Source organism: Armigeres subalbatus, chromosome 3 (assembly GCF_024139115.2).
Source record: "Armigeres subalbatus isolate Guangzhou_Male chromosome 3, GZ_Asu_2, whole genome shotgun sequence".
NCBI classification, from domain to species: domain Eukaryota; kingdom Metazoa; phylum Arthropoda; class Insecta; order Diptera; family Culicidae; genus Armigeres; species Armigeres subalbatus.
Genome location: NC_085141.1, coordinates 269,376,855 through 269,400,446, shown reverse-complemented (window position 1 = coordinate 269,400,446; position 23,592 = coordinate 269,376,855). Strand labels below are relative to the sequence as shown.

Genomic DNA, 23,592 nt, shown 5'->3' with positions numbered 1-23,592 from the left:
GTTCACTTCCATCTGACACAATTCCTGTCAGGCCACGGCTGCTTTAGGTGGTACCTACACAGATTCGGGCATACGGACTCTCCCATCTGCCCAGACTGCCCAGGGGTGGACGAGACGGCCGAGCACGTACTATTCGTATGTCCTCGTTTCGTCGTGGAGCGGAGCGGAATGTTAGTCGTTTGCGGGAGGGACACTACCCCGGATAATCTTATCCAGAGGATGTGTCAAGAGGTGGAAATGTGCAACGCGGTCTCGGCCGCTACCACGCAAATTGCCTGCATCTTGCAGCGCAACTGGCGCGCCGAGCAGCAGTCGGAAAACGCTGACTAGTGGGTAGCTAGCCAATAGGGAGTGAAACTAGTGGGTAGCTAGTTAAGAGGTTGAAGCTAGTGGGTAGCTAGTAACGTAGGCGTGCGTAGTCGCACGGACTCCTCCTAGAAGTAATGCTGCAAGGCAGTACCGGGGAGAACCAGGGTCTGTGAACAGGGTGGTTTTAGCGGGTCGGTGGGTAGCCAGCCCCGTTCGCCGGTAGCCCACCGGTGTCTGGATGCAGATTCCCACCATACACACTAACTTTTTCTATTTCGAGCTCGGCAAAATTGGGCACCGCTGTAGCTCAGTAAATTTCAAAACTGAACTTCGGCAGAAAATTTCGTTTATTACTGATTCTCAGCAAAATATTTGCTGTATCTCGGCAACTGAAACGTCACTTTTACTGAGATCTCGGCAAAAATCATGTTTGCTGAAACTCGGCGGTGCCCACCTCGGGAAAATAAACAAAAAATGCTGAGATCTCGGCGAAAAAAATTAAGTGTGTACAGGAATAAAAAAAAACATTACCTCAATTCGTCGAACTGAGTTGATCGGTATATAACACTATGGGTCTCCGGGCCTTCTATAAAATTTTTTTTTGGAGCGATCATATAGCCTTTACGTATATGGGCCTCCATATACCGATGTGCTCGACTTGCGGTTAGCGGCAGTATACGAGAAGGGCAAAAAGATCATTAATTTGAACACTCGTTCGTCAACTTAACTATTTCCGAATTAATGTTCGATGAAATCTGGCCTTTTGTCTTTCTATCACTGTAGTTTTTTCGACTGTAATAGAAACCAGCAAAATCTGATCAAAACTTTACAGGGCCTTTGTGTGCTTTTAAGAATGCACTATGGGGCATCTCCATATACAACTCAACTTCCAATAAATCAGTCCGTTGACAAGTTTTTGTTTCCTCTGCCATTCTAATCTCCTAATTGTTACAACATTTTCTGTTTACAAAATTTTTTCGCGACTTTTGTAAAGCTCTTCAGGAAGGCAAATTTTGAAATTAAAAAAATCATGGTTTTGTTCGCATTCAACCGATCGATGTACAATTTTGAAACAAGGTCCAAGGTATTCTACTTTTGATTCCTATTTAAGTGGCTGCCAGATTAAGGACTGCATCGAAAATAACTTATTCGCTTTATTTTTTCGAATAAAATTTGATAAATTTTATTTATTTATTTAAAATTGCCTAGCAATATTCTGTTTGTTGTTTTATGAAAAAATATAATACTGAATAAATCTTGCACTATTTTTCAAAAAAATTGCTTCGTTTTATAAAATTGATTACTTTCTGGTCCAAATTACGATCACTTGATTTTGATATTCTTTTCTTTTCCGACAGGTTAGTGAACGTGTAGTAATCTCTTAAGCTTGTTTACGATGAATTTTTACTTTTGCGGGGTGACGAACAACATTTTTTCAACAAACAAAAAAAAATATGATTTGAAACTTGACATATGAATACATCGCATACAAGATAAAACAAACCAATACCTTCATGAGCTTTTAAGTAGTAACACTTTAAAGTGGATAACTCATTTTTAATACAGTCCTTATGTTATATTATTTATTTATTCAGATTAAGGCCGAAGTGGCCTGTGCTGTATATAAGAGTCTTCTCCATTCGGCTCGGTCCATAGCTGCACGTCGCCAACCACGCAGTCTACGGAGGGTCCGCAAGTCATCTTCCACCTGATCGATCCACCTTGCCCGCTGCGCACCTCGCCTTCTTGTGCCCGTCGGATCGTTGTCGAGAACCATTTTCACCGGGTTACTGTCCGACATTCTGGCTACGTGCCCGGCCCATCGCAGTCGTCCGATTTTCGCGGTGTGAACGATGGATGGTTCTCCCAACAGCTGATGCAACTCGTGGTTCATTCGCCTCCTCCACGTACCGTCCGCCATCTGCACCCCACCATAGATGGTAAGCAGCACTTTCCTTTCGAAAACTCCAAGTGCGCGTTGGTCCTCCACGAGCATCGTCCAGGTCTCGTGTCCATAGAGGACTACCGGTCTAATTAGCGTTTTGTAGATTGTCAGTTTGGTACGGCGGCGAACTCTATTCGATCGGAGCGTCTTGCGGAGTCAAAGTACGTACGATTTCCAGCCACTATGCGTCTCCGAATTTCTCTGCTGGTGTCATTTTCGGCAGTCACCAGTGAGCCCAAGTACACAAATTCTTCTACCACCTCGATTTCGTCACCACCGATGCAAACTCGCGGTGGGTGGCTCACATTGTCTTCTCTTGAACCTCTTCCTATCATGTACTTCGTCTTCGACGTGTTGATGACTAGTCCGATCCGCTTAGCTTCCCTCTTCAGTCTGATGTAGGCTTCCTCCATCTTCTCAAAGTTACGTGCCATAATATCTATGTCGTCGGCGAAACCAAATAGCTGGACGGACTTATTGAAAATTGTACCACTCGTGTCAATCCCTGCTCTTCGTATTACACCTTCCAAAGCGATGTTGAATAGCAAACACGAAAGACCATCACCTTGCCGTAACCCTCTGCGGGTTTCGAAGGGACTCGAGAATGCCCCTGAAACTCGAACTACGCACATCACCCGATCCATCGTCGCTTTGATCAACCGTGTCAGTTTATCCGGAAAACCGTGTTCATACATTAGCTGCCATAGCTGGTCCCGATCGATTGTATCATATGCGGCTTTGAAGTCGATGAATAGATGATGTGTGGGCACGTTGTATTCGCGGCATTTCTGCAGTACTTGGCGAATGGCAAACACCTGGTCCGTGGTGGAGCGTTCGCCCATAAAACCCGCCTGGTACTGCCCCACGAACTCCCTTTCAGTTGGTGCTAGTCGACGGCATAAAATTTGGGAGAGTACCTTGTAGGCGGCGTTCAGCAATGTGATTGCGCGGTAGTTGCTACAATCCAGCTTATCGCCCTTTTTGTAGATGGGACACACGACACCTTCCATCCACTCCTGCGGCAAAACTTCCTCCTCCCAAATCTTGGTAATGACCCAGTGCAGCGCTCTAGCCAGTGCCTCACCACCGTGTTTAAATAGCTCTCCTGGTAGTTGGTCAACCCCAGGGGCTTTGTTGTTCTTGAGCCGGCCAATCTCCTCCTGGATTTCCTGGAGATCCGGAGCCGGTAGAATTATGTCCTGCGCGCGTTCTCCCAGGTCCATCACCATACCGCCATCTTCGTCTGCCACATCGCCATTCAGGTGTTCTTCGTAGTGCTGCCGCCACCTTTGGATCACCTCACGCTCGTTCGTAAGAAGGTTCCCGTTTATGTCCTTACACATATCGGGCTGTGGCACGTGGCCCTTACGTGAACGGTTTAACTTCTCATAGAACTTTCGTGTGTTATTAGCGCGGTACAGTTGCTCCGTTTCTTCACGGTCTCGATCTTCCTGCTGGCGCTTTTTTCTCCGGAAAATCGAGTTTTGTCTGTTCCGCGCCTGTTTATATCGTGCCTCGTTCGCCCTCGTGCGGTGTTGCAGCAATCTCGCCCATGCTGCATTCTTCGATTCCACAAATGCTCACATTCGCCGTCATACCAGTCGTTTCTCTGATCCGGGGGCACCGTGCCAAGTGCAGCGGTTGCGGTGCTACCAATGGCGGATCGAATATCTCTCCAGCCATCTTCAAGAGACGCTGCGCCTAGCTGCTCTTCCGTTGGAAGTGCCACTTCCAGCTGCTGCGCGTATTCTTGGGCTAGTCTACCGTCTTGTAGCCGCCCAATGTTAAGCCGCGGTGTCCGACTTCGACGCGTGTTGTACACCGTCGAGAGTTTTGAGCGCAGGCATACTGCAACGAGGGAGTGGCCGGATTCAATATTCGCACTGCGGTAAGTGCGGACGTTCGTGATGTCGGAGAAGAATTTACCGTCGATTAGAACGTGGTCGATATGGTTTTCCGTTTCTTGGTTAGGTGATCTCCATGTGGCCTTGTGGATATTTTTGCGGGGAAAGAAGGTGCTTCGGACTACCATTCCGCGGGAGGCTGCAAAGTTTATGCATCGTTGGCCGTTGTCATTCGATACGGTGTGCAGACTATCCGGTCCGATGACCGGTCTATACATTTCCTCCCTTCCTACCTGTGCGTTCATGTCACCGATGACGATTTTAACGTCCCGCAGTGGGCATCCATCGTATGTCTGCTCCAGCTGTGCGTAGAACGCTTCTTTCTCGTCGTCGGGTCTCCCTTCATGTGGGCAGTGCACGTTGATGATGCTATAGTTGAAGAAACGGCCTTTAATCCTCAGCTTGCACATCCTTGCGTTGATTGGCTGCCACCCAATCACGCGTTGGCGCATCTTACCCAGCACTATGAAGCCGGTTCCCAGTTCGTTGGTGGTGCCACAGCTTTGGTAGAAGGTAGCCGCTCGATGCCCGCTTTTCCACACTTTCTGTCCTGTCCAGCAAATCTCCTGCAGCGCCACGACGTCGAAGTTGTGGGGATGTAATTCATCGTAGATCATCCTGTCGCAACCTGCGAAACCTAGCGACTTGCAATTCCATGTTCCAAGCTTCCAATCGTGATCCTGTATTCGTCGCCTAGGTCTTTGCCGATTATATCGAGTCGCATTATCTCTTATATTGTTCGTAATGATTGGTTTTCTAGGCGGCTTATTGGGCCTGCGCAAACCTCCTGTCTCGTCGGAGGGCCGTCGTGTCAGGGCTGTTTAGCGTCCCACCTAACACCAGGACTTGGGCTTGTGCGCTTTGAGCGGCACACGGTCGCTTTGGTGGAGCCTACTTGCGGATACATGCAGCTTTTTATAGAGGTTTAACAGGGCCCACTGTCAAACCCCACCACATCCTAGGCAAGCCCCACAACTCGCAAATGGCCTGGGGAGGGATCGTCAAGCCCTTGGACATAGTCCCTGCTGCCCGCGTCCTTATGTATGGATACGAAATTATTCCGGATTACGCTGGGCCGTATGGCATTTTTTATAGGGGGAATGACGGTTTTGGCAGGTTTTGTTCTATTATTGTCAGGGGGTTTTTATGACTGATTATGCTCAAATTTGGCCTAAACATTCTTTGCATATCAAAGAATATTGTGGTAAAATTTCATAAAATTTTGTCAACAAAAACCCCCTGGCAATAATAGAACAAAACCTGCCAAAGCCGTCTTCCCCCTATTTCGATGAAAACTGTATTTATTCATAAATAACTCTTCTCAAGCATCACCCAAAATAAAGCTCCACTAAATACGGTTCTAATAGTGATTTTTCAGAATTTTTGCAGGGCTTGTGACATCTCTAGTCTCTAGTATGTACCCAAATGTTCCCGAGAAGCCTATGTAATGGGGGACATTTTCAGTGTTCAGCCCAAAACATGTCATGTAGGTTGGTAAATGCTGGGTAAAGCGTACCATTGGTACTTCGCGTACCTGAAGGAATAAAATAGACCCCATCTTGCGGTCCTTAGCCTCTTACCCAGCATCTCCTATCCCTACCTCCTTGTGACGCTGGCCGGGATACGAGTAACCTTAGGGAAGATCGAGTAACTAACCCCGGTGGGAACTATGGTAGTATGCTAACAGGAAGGGGGGGGGTTGCTCTTCTCTGGAGGTGCAAATCTTACTGAGCGTCTGTTCTCCATGTTAGGAACGGCTGATCATCGTCCGAGTGCCAGCGAGGGACTCTTAGTGAAACTGTGAACTGGAAATAAGGAGGAATGTTCCTCCGGAAAATTTTGGGGGTTTGGTATCAGTCCCCGCCAGCAGCCAGCAAAAAAAACTCACGCAACGAACAACCAACAAGAGAGTACGGACCGGAACTATCGAGGAAGACCACCGCGACGAAAAGGGACTAGCGATTGGAAACTTAATTCGTGGAACTGCAAATCTCTCAACTTCATCGGGAGCACACGCATACTCGCCGATGTGCTCAAGGACCGTGGATTTGGTATTGTAGCGCTGCAGGAGGTTTGTTGGAAGGGATCAATGGTGCGAACGTCTAGAGGTAATCATAACATCTACCAGAGCTGCGACAACACACACGAGCTGGGAACAGTTTTCTTAGTGATACGCAAAGGCGCGTGATCGGGTGGTTGCCGATCAATGAGAGAATGTGCAGGTTAAGGATCAAAGGCCGATTCTTCAACTTCAGCATAATCAACGTCCATAGCCCACACTCCGGAAGCACTGATGATGATAAAGACGCATTCTACGCGCAGCTGAAACGTGAGTACGACAGCTGCCCAAGCCACAACGTCAAAATCATCATAGGAGATTTGAATGCTCAGGTTGGCCAAGAGGAGGAGTTTATACCGACTATTGGAAAGTTCAGCGCTCACCGGCTAATGAACGAAAACGACCTACGATTAATTGATTTCACCGCCTCCAAGAATAAGACCATTCACCGCACCTACTTCCAATACAGCCTCCCGTATCGGTACACCTGGAGATCACCACTGCAGACAGAATCACAAATCGACCACGTTCTGATTGATGGATGACACTTCTCCGACATTATCGACGTCAGGACATATCGTGGCGCTAACATTGACTCTGACCACTATCTGGTGATGGTTAAACTGCGCCCAAAAATATCCGTCATCAACAATGTTCGGTACCGACGACCGCCGCGGTACGACCTAGAGCGACTGAAGCAACCTGATGTTGCCACTGCATACGCGCAGCATCTCGAGGCAGCGTTGCCGGAAGAGGATGAGCTCGATGGGGCCCCTCTTGAGGACTGCTGGAATACAGTCAAAGCAGCCATTAACGACGCAGCGGAGAACAACGCCGGGTATGTGGGACGAAGTCGACGAAACGTTTAGTTCGACGAAGAGTGCAGACAGCCAGACAGAAGAAACGCCGCCTGGAAGAAGCGGAGTGAAAGATGGAACAGGTGTGCCGTTCTCAAGAAACACGCAAGTTGTATCAGTAGCTCAAAGGCGCTTCCCTCAAAGGCTTTGTGTCGCGAGCCGAGATGTGCTGGGATAAAAATGGAAGCATCTTCAAGGACGAACGTGTGGTGATCGAAACGTGGAAGCAGCACTCTGAGGAACACCCAAATGGCATTGAGAGTACAGACAGTGAAGGTCAAGGCAGCGTAGGAGACGACTACGTCAGTTCAGCGGACGAAGGAAATCAACCAGCCCCCACCTTGAGAGATGCCATCCAACAACTCATGACAATATAACAGCTAGTAAGGGATATGCTGGCCAATTGTCTGCACAAGCTAATAGTCAGAATCTGGGAAACAGAACAGCTACCGGAGGTTAACCAATTAGTTGCCTACAAAAAAATATCCCAGATCATTTTCCGCCGTCTATCACCAATATTGAAAAAGTTTGTGGGAAGTTATCAAGCCGACTTCGTTGACGGCCGCTCGACGACGGACCAGATCTTTACTGTACGGTAAGTCCTTCAAATATGCCGTGAATAGCAACTCTGAACGCACAATCTGTTTATCGATTTCAAGGCGGCATACATGGTGTGGGAAATTGTGTGAAGATTTCGGGAAGCCGGAGTACGATTTTCAACAGATCTAGTCAATTTGTTTGTTTCACGGATGACATTGTTCGCCGAATTTTTGAAAAGGTGGCATAAATGTACACCTGCCTGAAACGTGAGTCATCAAAAGTTGGACTGGTGGTGAATGCTTTAAAGACAAACCGAGCCCGGCATGTCCCGTCTGGGAAGCAGTATTACGATAGACGGGGACACCTTCGAGGTGGTCGAGGTTCGTTTACCTTAGATCAAGGATGTTATCGATCATTTAGTAATCTGCCTTCGATCATTTAGTAGTTTGTCAATAACTCATTCCAGAGGCTAAATTTCAAAATGTGTTGAAGTGTGGACTTCTAGTGCGAAGGTTTTTCTACAACTTTGCCTAATGGTTCGTTATTAGAATTCAACTAATAACGGAGTTAGAGCGCTAGTTGCAGTAACTTAAACTAAATGATTGCATATTTTATTATCATTTAGTATAAGTATAGCAACTAGCACCGTAACTCCTTTAATAGTGGAATTCGAACATCGACCTGTTAAAGAGAGTTGTAGAAAAACCTTCGCACTAAGAGTCCACCATACAATACATTTTGAAATTAGGCCTCTGAAATGAGTTATTGACAAACTACTAAATGATCGAAGGCAGATTACTAAATGATCGATAACATCATTGCCTTAGATCCTTGCTAACGGCTAATGAAAATGTTAAATACGAAGGCACATCATCTGTGGAAGTCTGGCCTACTACGGGCTCCAGAAGAAACTGCGGTCAAAAAAGATTCATCGCACCAAGTATATCATGTACAGAATGCTCATAAAACCGGTGGTCTTCAACGGACATTAGACTTGGACCATGCTCGAGGAGGACTTGCAAGCACTCGGGGTATTAGAGAAACGCGTGCTTAAGATCATCTTTGGCAGTGTGCTAGAGAACGGTTGTGCCGGCGAAAAATGAACCACGAGCTCGCCCAACTCTACGGCGCGCCCAGTATTCAGAAGGTTCTAAGGGTGCAAGAATGCCAAGCAACAACCTTGCAAAGATGATGTTTTGTGTACCCCAATAGAATCTAAAATAATTCCACAGCCATACGGAATCTGGCCATCACTCGAAAAGTGGAATCGAAACTAAAATAAAATCTGGACCTTGTCTCGAAATTTCCATTAATCGGTTGAAAGCGAACAAAGTTAGTTTTCAATTTTAAAATTTGTCTTTCTGAAAAGCTTGGCCTGTTGGGTGTTTAGAAGAATGAGTTGAGATTTCATCAGTCGCAGCTTCTGGGGCTGTTCGTCCACATTGAGAGTTGACGTAAAGTCAATGTCAACTTCTCTCCACGAACAGCCTAGATAGCCGTGTAATGTCGGCAGCTGGTTATCTGGCTAAGAATAACATTACGGATTGCCTGTTCCAGTGGTAAAAGTCCACCATACAGGTGACCCCTAATTCTCGGTGTGATGCGGCTTTATGCTTACCGTGACTACGAATGAATGGTTAGGGGGGTCTAATAAGAACCTAACCGCAAACGGAGCTTGTGAAGCACCAGGGCCCCCTTCACAATATTTAGCCCTTGCTGCGCTAACCTGAGCTATGGCGTAGTTGACTTTTTGCTTCTCCGAGATAACCGGCTGCTCTTATTCAATTTCAACGTGCGGTTAAATAAGAGTGGGATTATGAATCTTCTACTTAATTCTACTTAGTTTTCAACAAATTGCCACCTATATGGATTCGCATTATGCGTTTTTTACAATGTGTTTGTTGCCTATATGGATTCGCATTATGCGTTTTTCACAGTATACTCTGCCGTTTAGTAGGCTTCGGCTACTTTTGTTCAATCTCAACGTGAGGTTAAATAAGAGTGAGGTTATGAATATGTTTTTTACTTAGTTTTCAACAAATTGTCACTTAAATGGATTTGCATTATGCGTTTTTCACAGGGTATTCTGTGTCTCGTCTTTGACGTTTGGCTTTGGCAACTCTTGTTCAATCTCAACGTGAGTGTGGGGTTATGAATATGTGTTTTTACTTAGTTTTCAACAAATTGCCACCTATATGGATTCGCATTATACATTTTTCACAATGTACTCTGTGTCTCGGCTTTGACGTTCGGCTTCGGCTACTCTTGTTTAATCTCAACTTAAGGTTTAATAAGGGTGGGGTTATGAATATGTTTTTTTACTTAGTTTTTCAACAAATTGTCACCTATATGGATTCGCATGATGCGTTTTTCACAGTGTACTCTGTGTTTCGTCCTTGACGTTCGGCTTCGGCTACTCTTGTTCAATCTCAACGTGAGGTTAAATAAGAGTGGGGTTATGAATATGTGTTTTACTTAGTTTTCAACAAATTGCCACCTATATTGATTCGTATTATGCGTTTTTATACAATTTGCTTTGTGTTTGTCACCTATATGGATTCGCATTATGCGTTTTTCACAGTGCACTCTATGTTTCGTCTTTGTTACGTCCTCAGTATTTTTGTGACACCTCTCTTTAGTCCCTAGCTTAATGCGTGTGAGTCTACATAATTGGCTTTCCTATAATGCATTTGCATTGTGTGGATTATGCAGTATATTTTATGCTTCGCGTTTTATTGCTTTTTACAAAATGCATCGTATGTATGTATTATTAAATGTATCCTCCTTCTCCAGAAACCTGTTCCATTCTCCTTTTCAACATCACTTCCTTTTCCTTTCCCCTTTTCACTTCCTTTTCCGTCAGGTAAATGATGAGAAAGGCCAGTGAAGGCGATGGCACAAATCTCCCAAATTGAGGGTAACGTGCCTCCTGAGCCGACGTTCTGATACCTGATACCTGATAGAGAACGATTGTGTCGGCGAAAAATGACCCATGAGCTAGCCCAACTCTACGGCGAGTCCAGTATTCAGAAGGTTCTAAAGGTGCAAGAATGCCGAGCAACAACCTTGCAAAGATGAGGTTTTGTGTACCCAAATGGAATCTAAAATAATTCCACAGCCATACGGAATCTGGCCATCACTCAAAAAGTGGAATCGAAACTAAAATAAAATCTGGACCTTGTCTCGAAATTTTCATTAATCGGTTGAAAGTGAACAAAGTTAGTTTTCAATTTTAAAATTTGTATTTGTCTTGACCTTTTGGGTGTTTAGAAGAATGAGTTGAGATTTCATTAGTCGCCATTTAACTAGCGAAAGGATCATTTAATTTGCAAGTTTTTTTCTCTGGTCATGTGAAATCCACGGGATGAAGAAATGAATCTTTTTCCAGAAGAAAGTTCGTTCAAATAATAATATAATCAAGCTATCGATCACCAACCCAATAGTTGAGCCCGCCCTTCATCCACGATATGTAAGCAAAAGACAGTCGGCAATCCAACACACCCTATCCAAAAAATTTCAATTTATAAAATATCGAAATTAGCTTTAGCATTAGCATTGAGCAATTCGCACAAATTCGTAGGTGGTACAAGCCAAGACTATTGTATGAGAGTAGCATTTTCATCCGTTACCACAGATAATTATTTGGGACTAATTACTATCTCTTAGATGGATGCAATGCACTCTCCAATAGTCGAGATCTGCCCTGGCCACGTCCTTGCGAATGCTGAGGAAGGGGAAGGATGGTTAGTTGGACACCTACTTAAGAAAGATGCAGAGAACTCTACGACCTTATAAAGCAGCAGCGGTAGCCACTAGCCCACTGAGCTCGTATTCAATCTATGAAATATCGAAATGGGTAAAATATCACCAATAGGGTAAAAGTTCCGATAGCCGTAGGTGTTCCTACAGCTGCGGTCGCGTTGGTTTCACACAATCTATCATAACACGAAATAAGTGAAAATAAGTTAGGAGTTGGGGGCAGCAGGGACTATGTCCAAGGGCTTGACGATCCCTCCCCAGGCCATCTACGAGTTGTGGCGCCTGCCTAGGATGTGGTGGGGTTTGACAGTGGGCCCTGTTAAACCTCTATAAAAAGCTGCATGTATCCGCAAGTAGGCTCCGCCAAAGCGACCGTGTGCCGGTCAAAGCGCACAAGCCCAAGTCCTGGTGTTAGGTGGGACGCTAAACAGCCCTGACACGACGGCCCTCCGACGAGACAGGAGGTTTGCGCAGGCCCAATAAACCGCCTTTAAAAACAACTATTACGAACGACATAGAAGATGATACGACTCGATACAATCGGCAGCGACCTAGGCGACGAATAAAGGATCACGATTGGAAGCTTGGAACATGGAACTGCAAGTCGCTAGGCTTCGCAGGTTGCGCTAGGATAATCTACGATGAATTACATCCCCGCAACTTCGATGTCGTAGCGCTGCAGGAAATCTGCTGGACAGGACAGAAAGTGGAAAAACGGGCATCGAGCGGCTACCTTCTACCAAAGCTGTAGCACCACCAACGAGCTGGGAACCGGCTTCATAGTGCTGGGAAAGATGCGCCAACGCGTGATTGGGTGGCAGCTAATCAACGCAAGGATGTGCAAGCGGAGGATAAAAGGCCGTTTCTTCAACTATAGCATCATCAACGTGCACTGCCCACACGAAGGGAGATCCGACGACGAGAAAGAAGCGTTCTATGCACAGCTGGAGCAGACATACGATGGATGCCCACTGTGGGACGTCAAAATCGTCATCGGTGACATGAACGCTCAGGTAGAAAGGGAGGAAATGTATAGACTGGTCATCGGACCGGATAGTCTGCATACCGTATCGAACGACAACGGCCAACGATGCATAAACTTTGCAGCCTCCCGCGGAATGGTAGTCCGAAGCACTTAATTCCCCCGTAAGAATATCCACAAGGCCACATGGAAATCACCTAATCAAGTAACGGAAAACCAAATCGACCACGTTCTAATCGACGGTAAATTCTTCTCCGACATCACGAACGTACGCACTTACCGCAGTGCGAATATTGAATCCGACCACTACCTCGTCGTAGTATGTCTGCGCTCAAAACTCTCGACGGTGATCAACACGCGTCGGAGTCGTCCGCCGCGGCTTAACATTGGGCGGCTACAAGACGGTAGACTAGCCCAAGACTACGCGCAGCAGCTGGAAGTGGCACTCCCAACGGAAGAGCAGCTAGGCGCAGCATCTCTTGAAGATGACTGGAGAGATATTCGATCCGCCATTGGAAGCACCGCAACCGCTGCACTAGGCACGGTGCCCCGGATCAGAGAAACGACTGGTATGACGGCGAATGTGAGCAGTTAGTTGAGGAGAAGAATGCAGCATGGGCGAGATTGCTGCAACACCACACGAGGGCGAACGAGGCACGATACAAACGGGCGCGGAACAGACAAAACTCGATTTTCCGGAGGAAAAAGCGCCAGCAGGAAGATCGAGACCGTGAAGAGACGGAGGAACTGTACCGCGCTAATAACGCACGAAAGTTCTATGAGAAGTTGAACCGTTCACGTAAGGGCCACGTGCCACAGCCCGATATGTGTAAGGACATAAACGGGAACCTTCTTACGAACGAGCGTGAGGTGATCCAAAGGTGGCGGCAGCACTACGAAGAGCACCTGAATGGCGATATGGCAGACAACGGTGGCGGTATGGTAATGAACCTAGGAGCACGCGCGCAGGACATTCGACTTTCGGCTCCGACTCTCCAGGAAATCCAGGAGGAGATCGGCCGGCTGAAAAACAACAAAGCCCCTGGAGTTGACCAACTACCAGGACAGCTGTTTAAACACGGTGGTGAAGCACTGGCTAGAGCGCTGCACTGGGTGATTACCAAGGTTTGGGAGGATGAGGTTCTGCCGCAGGAGTGGATGGAAGGTGTCGTGTCCCATCTACAAAAGGGCGATAAGTTGGATTGTAGCAACTACCGCGCAATCACATTGCTGAACGCCGCCTACAAGGTACTCTCCCAAATTTTATGCCGCCGACTAACACCAATTGCAAGAAAGTTCGTGGGGCAGTACCAGGCGGGATTTATGGGTGAACGCTCTACCACAGACCAGGTGTTCGTCATACGTCAGGTATTGCAGAAATGCCGCGAATACAACGTGCCCACACATCATCTATTTATCGACTTCAAAGCCGCATATGATACAATCGATCGGGACCAGCTATGGCAGCTAATGCACGAAAACGGATTTCCGGATAAATTGATACGGTTGATCAAGGCGACGAAGGATCGGGAGATGTGCGTAATTCGAGTTTCAGGGACATTCTCGAGTCCCTTCGAAACGCGTGGAGGGTTACGGCAAGGTGATGGTCTTTCGTGTCTGCTATTCAACATCGCTTTGAAGGGAGCAATACGAAGAGCAGGGATTGACACGAGTGGTACGATTTTCACGAAGTACGTCCAGTTATTACGTAACTTTGACAGGATGGAGGGAGCCTACATCAGACTGAAAAGCGAAGCTAAACGGACTGGACTAGTCATCAACACGTCGAAGACGAAGTACATGATAAGAAGAGGCTCAAGAGAGGCCAATGCAAGCCTCCCACCACGGGTTTCTATCGGTGGTGACGAAATCGATGTGGTTGAAGAATTCGTGTACTTGGGCTGGTGACCACCGATAGCGATACCAGCAGAGAAATTCGGAGACGCATAGTGCCTGGAAATCGTGCGTACTTTGGAGTCCGCAAGACGCTCCGATCGAATAGAGTTCGCCGCCGTACCAAACTGACTATCTACAAAACGCTTATAAGACCGGTAGTTCTCTACGGACACGAGACCTGGACGATGCTCGTGGAGGACCAACGTGCACTGGGAGTTTTCTAAAGGAAAGTGTTGCGTACCATCTATGGTGGGGTGCAGATGGCGGACGGTACGTGGAGAAGGCGAATGAACCACGAGTTGCATCAGCTGTTGGGAGAACCATCCTTCGTTCACACCGCGGAAATCGGAAGACTGCGGTGGGCCGGGCACGTAGCCAGAATGTCGGACAGTAATCCGGTGAAAATGGTTCTCGACAACGATCCGACGGGAACAAGAAGGCGAGGTGCACAGCGGGCAAGGTGGATCGATCAGGTGGAGGACGACTTGCGGACCCTCCGCAGACTGCGTGGTTGGCGAAGTGCAGCCATGAACCGAGCTGAATGGTGAAGTCTTTTATGTGCAGCACAGGCCACTCCGGCCTTAGTCTGATGATAAATGAATAAAGTTAGGAGTTGCATAAAATTCGGTAAAGTATCATTGAAATATTTTATCTTTTTCTCTGCTTTGCATCAATAGTTGCGGTAGTGTTCCTATAGTTGCGAGTCCCGTATGAAAACATTCGCAACTATAGGAACACGGATAAAAAAATACTGCAACTATTGGAACACTGTCCCAATAATTGGAGGTACAATTTTAGGTAACAATGATTCTACTACGATCGAATCACTTTTAGTTTAAAATATGATTGATGAGCCTTCAAATGCATACTTGAGGTAAGAGAAATACAGTAAAGACTTGCTTAGTTTCTCCACTATTGGGTCTGTTACCCTATAAAAAAAGAACTTTTTCTATGCAGTTCAAACCATTTCAGTTGAATCAAACCCAAATAAAAAGCATCCATGTGTCAAAGTTATTTTTCAATATTCAAAAATATATTTATTTGTTGGAAAATGTTGCAACGCTTCATAGCAAATTTTGTGTTTTTTTTTTTGTGTAAAATAATAAGTGAATAGAAAGGTTTACTCTTTTAATTGTAATTTCACCATTGAAAAGGAATTATTTCATTTTGATTTATGCTTAATTCAATTTTTAACTAAATTTCCATAGATAAATCAATGTTGGCAAACAATTACAAAATTTTACACAAAACAAATATTTTTTTCCACATAAATTTAAAAAGTTTTCATTAAAAACAAATGAAGCGCAATAAAAAAATTTATTAAAAATTCCATAAAGAAATATAAAAAAGCAATAAAAGTGAGCATTTTTTTCCATAGATGACCCTTTCTTTAAAAACCTTTATTGTTCATGGAAATTTTAATCAATTTTATTGCTTTTTTGTATTTTTCATTGAAATTTCCTTTTTTAACTGCTTTGTTTATTTTGTTGAAAGCTTTCATTTTTTTTAAGAAAATATTTATTTTGTTAAAAATCATGGAAAAATTTATTGCTTTTGGGAAATTTTGTAGGTGGTATAAAAGTTTCAGGTAAACACTATCAGTGACAGACGAATGAATGAATCAGTGGAGTGGTCGTCTGACTATGTCATTTTATGTTTTGAATAGTCATGCGAGGTTTGTCAAAAATCGAACTGGAATAGATTCATTAAGCTGAATATTTTACGCTTTGCCACCTATAGTGGTATCGTTATCCTAACCCCCGAAAACATATTCAATATCTCAGTCTTCCGACTCGATTTTTGACCTATTAGCTTCTGGCTTTCAGCCGGTAAGATCTTCACTCGTTAAACTAAGTGAAGACTCCTGAACCTATGCAAATTTTCACTTTGCAACATTTTTCACCTTGCGGTTATTACCATTACGCTAGATTTCATTTCTGCGATACTGAGAAAAAAAAATCACTCAATCACGCCCATCAACCTTCAAAACCACTTCATTCCATCGTTCAATGCTTCGTTCCGCAATGCTGCAAAGTCAAGATCGCATAGATCGAGCCCAAACGCCGTTCATTACAATTTGCGTTCAATCCACGCTCTCATTGACTCAATTAAACCTTGCGGTCGTTCTCCGCAAAAGACGACCGCAGCAAGGAGGAAGGAAAGTTGACGGGCTTTCGGTGCGCTTTCTACTTACCACTTCTCGATCCATTTGTAAAATGTACTGAAATCGGCCAATGTCATTGATGGTCAAATCCTTCACGTGGACGCGCTCGTTGCTGCCAGCACCTGATGGGCTTTCACAACTGGCACCGCCACCACCGAGCTGGGTGGTTTCGCTGTAATAAGTGATGTTTCTCCCGTAGACACCATCTTCGCCAAAGTCTTCCTCCGATGGACTGTTCGAGCCACCGTTACGGCGACGAACATCCAAATCCAAGTTATTCTGCAATTGATTCTGCTGATGGCGATGGTGGTGATGGTTATTATGCTGAATATGATGGTGAGAACGATGTTCAACACTGTGATTCAGATTGTTCTCCAACGACCCACTCATGTCTGGAGGATTCGGCTGATTGGAAACCTCCGGATTATTTCGCACTGGCGGTGGCGAATTCTGTCCACTCTTGGACTTATGTAACTTTGGGTTGTGAACGTTGTATTGTTTGTTCACCATTTTCGATGCAACGCACTGTATATCACCACAAGCACTTGAAAACAAACACACTCAATTGTTGCAGTTTCGCTACAAATTCATGAATATTCAACCGCCAACACTTTCAAGGACAAAACTGTTGCTGAAAATTAACAAACAGAAAAGAAATAAACGCAAAACGTTACACCACGCGAAGGAAGTACTTATGAAGTAAATTTACTACTATGCGATTTGATCGATCAGTGTGGAAATAAATTGATCAATCAACCGTTAATGGAGTGTGAAAATAGACGCGTCAGAAACTAAAGATACGTAATTTATTGCACTCGCGAGCACTGACAATTACGAATATCTCATGCACACAGTTTTCATGGAGAAACACCAAATCCGGACTAAAGTGCACCGAAAAGAAAACTTCGCCCAGTAGCTACAATTTTTCACAGACGATCGCGTGTTTGCAACGATAGCAAACCAGCAGTGTTCAAAATTCTCACGCAGGCGCGACCAAATTCGCAAACAAACACAACATTGACGGCAATCCGCGCATCGCAGAAAAGACCGTCAGCACCAACCATGTGCCTGTGCCAACCAAAGGCTCTGGGGGGTTTGGTTTGGTTGTGGCACACACTGCAACCCGCGCGCAAGCTGTAAGTCCGACCGAATCCAACCGTAGGTAAACGGTAACTGAACGAGCGCTTGTCGAGAGCTTTGGGTCACGGCGCGTCGCGCATGGGAACTTACTGCAAAGGCGCGCGAATGCTAGTCAATTTGGGTCTCGCGGCCTGCCGAGTGGCGTATGCCTCTCAGTCGGAGGTTGCAGGTCTTGACTGCAAAAGCAAGGACTTAATCAGTTCAGTATGCTTCGGTAGAGTGCGGCCAGCAGAGGTCTTACGGAATTGATGCGAATAAAGAGCAGATGAATGTTTAGGCAGCGCTTGAAAAAAAGGCATCGAATTCTTTGTCTTATTGCGACTGAATGATATTCTTTAGCTTACTAATGACAATGACAAAATGCACTTCAGGAATCATACATTTTAAATTCATTGCTTAGGAATTGTGTAAAACCAAAAAAGTGACTTTTATTCTACTCCTATGTACGATCAGAGATGTAAATTGTAAGAAATATCATACACAGTTCCAGATCATTGTCATGTGCAGTTTAGTATATATATTAATCACTTCTTCAACAACAATTGGGTCATGTTTTCAAAATCAAGGGTTCTCTGCAATATTGAGAATCTAAACCTAACAAAGAACGTTTCTGAACCTGTTAAAGTAGCTTTTTTACATAATTCGATCTGTTTGTCTAATGTTTCATATGTCATTATAAAAAATTAATATATTTTTTCTTGAATCATTAACATTTAACTCCACATCGACTCTCGTTTTCATTTGGAATGTTTTGACGCTCTTTTTCCTTGAATACATCCACCGATCCCTACGTCATCGGACCGTCGACTACAAGATCGCCTACAACTCAAATACCACGCTGAATACAAAATCGAAGCGGTTCCATGCCGCACGATCGGCTTCTCTCGTTTGGGTCCGTCCGTAGAGCCAGCTGCTGGGCCGCGCAAATGTGTTTTCCTTCGCGGTTTTCCTTTCATCCGAGAACACTGACCTACTACCGATCGCTCGCGGAACAACGATGAGAGAGCACCAAGAGAATACCACTCTCGGGTGAAGACGCGCGAGGTTCCGCACAGGGGAGTCCGCCGCACCAAATACCGAATGAAATCGAAAGTGATTTCAACGCCGCGCAAGCCGGTGAGAATCGGCATAAAGCGAAGGTGGTGGGCCTGCAATGCATCCGTGAAGCGACGAACCTTTACCCCATCGTCGCCATCGGTAGCGGTGCGGCACGGATGAGATAATAGTGGAGGCGCTATCGCGATGTCGTTTTCGCGCTCATTTTCGTTGTCATCGTTTTACTTGTTACCAAATGTGGAACGATGATCACGCGCGCGCTCCGCGGTGATCATCATCGTGGATGCGCGCGCGCGTCTTCGACTGTCCAGCGCTGATGCTGCTCATTAGGCAAAGGCAATAAAATGAAATCGAAAGGAGCACAACATAATAGACCCGAGCGCGCACCCATATGGAGAAAGGAGTAAATGAGTACAAAACAAAGATGTTGATAGGATGGGTGATAGATGTTAAACTGCGATTCGAGGCAATCATATCGTCATATAGTTCATCAGTCACCATGTTTCGAAATTGGAAATATGTATATTTAACTATAATCAACGGAATGTTTGGTGAATATATTCATTTTCATCTCGTTATAACATAACAAGACCTACGCTCTGAAACTATGTGTGTCACAGTGAACTACGAATAGGTTCAACCTAAATATAAAATTGCTTGCAGTGTCTAATACTTGAATTCACTTTAGTCCTTTAAACATTTAGCATGTGAGTTATTCCACATAGATCAAGCTGTTATCTATTATCAATCTTTTCAAATCTAAACAGATCAAAAATATTTATAAATTTTCGTGTAAAATAAGGCTGTTACAAATATTATTGAAAGATTATGTCCTAATGCTGTTCCGGTGGTGGAGGAGGGTTTGAATTTTATTTACATGTCGCTCCCAACCACTAGCGAAACCAGAAATCTGGTAATGATGGGGCACCAGCATTTTTAGCATAATTGGTTAATTTATAATTTGGCGTCAGTAGTAAGAACAATAATTGGAGAGATTAATCAAACAAGCGATAAATTAATTAAAAAAAAGTCAGACAGTTTCAAATATAAAGTAATTTTAATTGTATTTTATCATCATTCAGTAATTTATTGAAAAGAAACTCCTTGGAACGTTTTCCAAAAACTTCTAATTTCTGAAAGACAGTATCAAAAGAAGTATGATAATGAATGGACTGTAATTCCGAAATTTTGGAGGTTTTTTTTACCAAGCAATTCCAGTGTCAACCGGGTTTTACTACTGTCTAGAATTCTTCGGGACATTTTTTCGTAAATATCTTAAATATTTCTTTAGGAAATCTTTAGAAAATACCATCGGAAATTCCATTCCCTATGCAAATTTCTGCTGCGAATCCTCCGAAATTTCCTCCAAAAATTCTTTATACAATTCTAGGACAAAATTTCAGGAATTTCCCTAGAAATTTTCGTGCAAACTCCTAACGAAGTGCACAAAGCAACTATTTTTTCCAAGATTTTTTTTTGATGTTCCTTGGAGAAATCTTTCGAAACTTCCTCCAGGAATTTTTTTGGAAAATCCTCTGGAAATACCTTCGGAGAAAAATTAAGCAATTCTTTTGGATATTCCTCAAAACGTTCCTTTGAAAATTTAAATAAAATCTAAGGGAATTTCGAAAATTTCATCAGTTTTTTCTTTACGAATTCTTCTAGGAGTTTCTTTAGAATCCATTTAAAAAAATCTTCGGTAATACCTAAAAAAAACCTCTTCAGAATTCCTACAGAAATTGTCTTGGGAATCCCTTCCCAAAATCTTTGAGGAATTTCTCATAAAATTGATTTAAATTTTTTTGGAAGTATGCAAATCCTTCAGAAATTATTCCGGGAACTTCTCCAGGAATAATTTAGAAAATTACGTCAGGAATTTCTTTTGACATTCGTTCAACGATTCCTTCGGAAAAATCTCTGGAAAGGACTTTGTAAATTTCTCCGCAAATCTTTCAGTAAATCCATACCAAATTCCTTTCTAAATTCCTGCTGGATTGATTCCGGAAATTTTGTTGGAAGAATTTTTCCAATGATATATTAAAAAATTGAATAGAAATTCCTAAAATAGGGTAAAATACCCAATAGTGGACCCCCTAGTAGCAAAATTTTGCATTTCCTGGCATAAGGAGTGGAAATTTTCAAAATAATAATTTTGCGTGATATCTAACATCAAGCTCTGCATCTCCTCCTTACGGTACATACATAAAACACTCAAATACTCGACGTTATTCGTTTTAATTAACATTTTAAGGTCTGATTGAATTCGCTCTATAGTAGACCCTCTGGGGATCCATAATAGGAAATTTCTTCCCTATAGTCGACAGTTCATTTGATTTTTATGTTCCGTTTCGGGATGTTCTTCTTCCCTATTATGGACCTCCAAAATATTCCTATAATGGACACTCTCGTGTTTATTTTTCATGGAATTGTAAAAAATCATCTAATTTTACTTTCCATAGCATTTCCAATGCATCATAGGAGTGTAAGGTAGGTTCTCCCAATGGAATTTCATAGCAAAATATTTACATTGTGCTGTAATAATGCAAAAATGGCTGGAGGGTCCACTATTGGTTGGGGGTCCACTATTGGGCACTTTACCCTAAATCGAAAATTTATAAATAATTTATAAATTTTGTTTTGTGTGTTATTGTTGTTATATTGCTTGCAAAAATTTTCTTGCTGAGAGTTTCGTTTTCGGCTCACACTGACAGCTTGATTTCGGCTCGGCTTGACATACACATTTTTCGAATCTGTTTCTCCCTCCCAGGTTCTTAAGACATGTTTAAGGAACAACAAGAATTTCCTTCTAGAGATTCCGTAGGAATTTCTTTAGAAATTACTGGAATAATTGCTGAAGCAATTCCCTTAAAATGTTCAAAGGAATTCCTAAACAAATTTCTACAGAAATTCCTAAAGCAATTTCCAAAGGAATTCTTAAACAAATTATCCTAAAAAAAGTTCGGAAGGTTTTCCAGAAAATTTCCTTAGGTATTGTCGAAGAATTTTCCGTAGAAATTCCGATGAACTTTCCAAAGTTATTTTTGAAGAAATTTCCCAAGACGCAAGCATTCCTTTTTCCTAATCCCTTCTTTGATTCTTTAGGGTGTATCTTGATGTATTTCCAAAGGAATTTGGGGTCTCCAAAGTAATTCCCTGTGGATTATTCGAAAGAATACCTGGAATAAACTCCGAAGGAATTATTGGAGGAATACCCAGAGAAATTCAAGAATGTCGGACATTCCTTTAGTAAACACCTTCAGAAATTCCTTCAGGAATTCGTCCGAAAATTCCTGAGAAATAGTCCGAAGGAATTACGGGAGTCGAGGGAATAGAATTTCCGATGAAATACTTGAAGGAATTTCTGAAAATATTGCTAAACCCGAGCAGAAGCGACGACCTCGATAACATAAATTGGTATGAAGTAGCCTTGCATAAGAGGTAAAATACCAAAAAATAATGCCAAACAATTATATGCAGAATACTTGAGGCATAACATGCCTAAGTATTTCAATACCAAACGAATAATAATTTGTTATGCATTTGGCATTGAAATAGATTTTTTTAACAGAATATGTTATTCCTGAAGTATTGTGTATGTTAATTATTGGTATTATTCCTTTAAGACGAATTAAGTACTGTCCATTTAATTCCACCAGTTAATTTTCATTATCTTTGCAGATACGTATTTCGACCACAACTGTGTGGTCATCTTCAGTGTCTCGTACTTGACTCGACGAAGTACGAGACACTGAAGACGACCACACAGTTGTGGTCGAAATACGTATCTGCAAAGATAACGAAAATTAAATGGTGGAATTAAATGGACAGTACTTTATTCGTCTTAGACGGTTTAATACATTCCACTAAAAGAGCTTAATATATTTTTCTGATTATTCCTTTGGTTTTTTACCTTTTATGCAGGGCCAGTTCATAACAGAGTATGGTATCAATAACAGAATTAGGTATTATTGAGCTAATTCCTCCTGTTCGGGAATGACTTCGTAAAAGAGTTTCTAAAAAAATTCAGCAGAATTTTTGAAGGATTTTTTCTTTTAAACAATTCCTTGAGGATTTTCTGAAGGTTTTTCTATTTTTTTTCTGTAGGGTTTTTAAAGAAATTCCTTGAGGAATTTTGTAAAGAATCACGGGAAGAATTTCCGATGAATTACTTAGAGTAATTTACTATGTTATTCCTGATGGAATTTTTAAAAGTGTGCTCGAATGAATTTCTGAATAACTAACCGAATTAACTACTGCAGGTCTTCTTCTTCTTATTGGCATTACATCCCTTCACTACTGGGACAGAGCCGCCTCGCAGCTTAGTGTTCATTAAGCATTTCCACAGTTATTAACTGCGAGGTTTCTAAGCCATGTTACCATTTTTGCATTCGTATATCATGAGGCTAACACGATGATACTTTTATGCCCAGGGAAGTCGAGACAATTTCCAATCCGAAAATTACCTAGACCGGCACCGGGAATCGAACCCAGCCGCCCTCAGCATGGTCTTGCTTTGTAGCCGCGCGTCTTACCGCACGGCTAAGGAGGGCCCCTACTGCAGGTATTTTTTACGAAAAAATGTCTGTAGGATTTTCCGAATGAACTTTTGGATGAATTCGTGAAATATCGCCTGGATGAGTAGGGAATTGTCCTCGGTTGTGGGCCGGGTCTGGGCCACCCTGAATGATTTTTGACGCTAGACAGATACGACAAATCTGAGCAATGTCAAACTTGTAGCAGGACACCACACATAATCAGAGCCAATATCGAAGAGGGCACATGCATATGGCATCTTTCAGCAAGAAAACAAAAAAATGGAACTTTTTTATGTTTCTAAATTTGGTAATTTTTCAATAAATCAAAGCAAAACATTGAAAAGAGGTGAGTTATATATTTTGTAATTTAGTACGTTTAGTGTACTTTGTGATGTGATGCAAAAAAATGGGAAATTTTAAGGATTTTCAAAACATTCTTTAACAAA

The 23,592-nt window shown here is 43.3% G+C and overlaps 1 protein-coding gene across 5 annotated transcripts in view; it reads right to left on the bottom strand.

Moving 5' to 3' along the window:
- Positions 1-17,591, bottom strand: part of LOC134224211 (uncharacterized) — a 362,411-nt gene extending 344,820 nt beyond the window's left edge. For 2 of the 5 annotated variants that reach the window (XM_062703506.1, XM_062703510.1), the window contains exons 1-2: positions 17,245-17,570; positions 16,446-17,046 (exon numbers count right to left, since the gene is read on the bottom strand). In XM_062703506.1, coding sequence (XP_062559490.1) covers positions 16,446-16,925 — 480 coding nt within the window. In that variant the 5' untranslated portion in view covers positions 16,926-17,046; positions 17,245-17,570. Of the gene's footprint in view, positions 1-16,445; positions 17,047-17,244 lie in introns of those variants that run through there. The other 3 variants (XM_062703507.1, XM_062703509.1, XM_062703508.1) reach the window with 3 other exon arrangements.
- Positions 17,592-23,592: the final 6,001 nt, after the last annotated feature.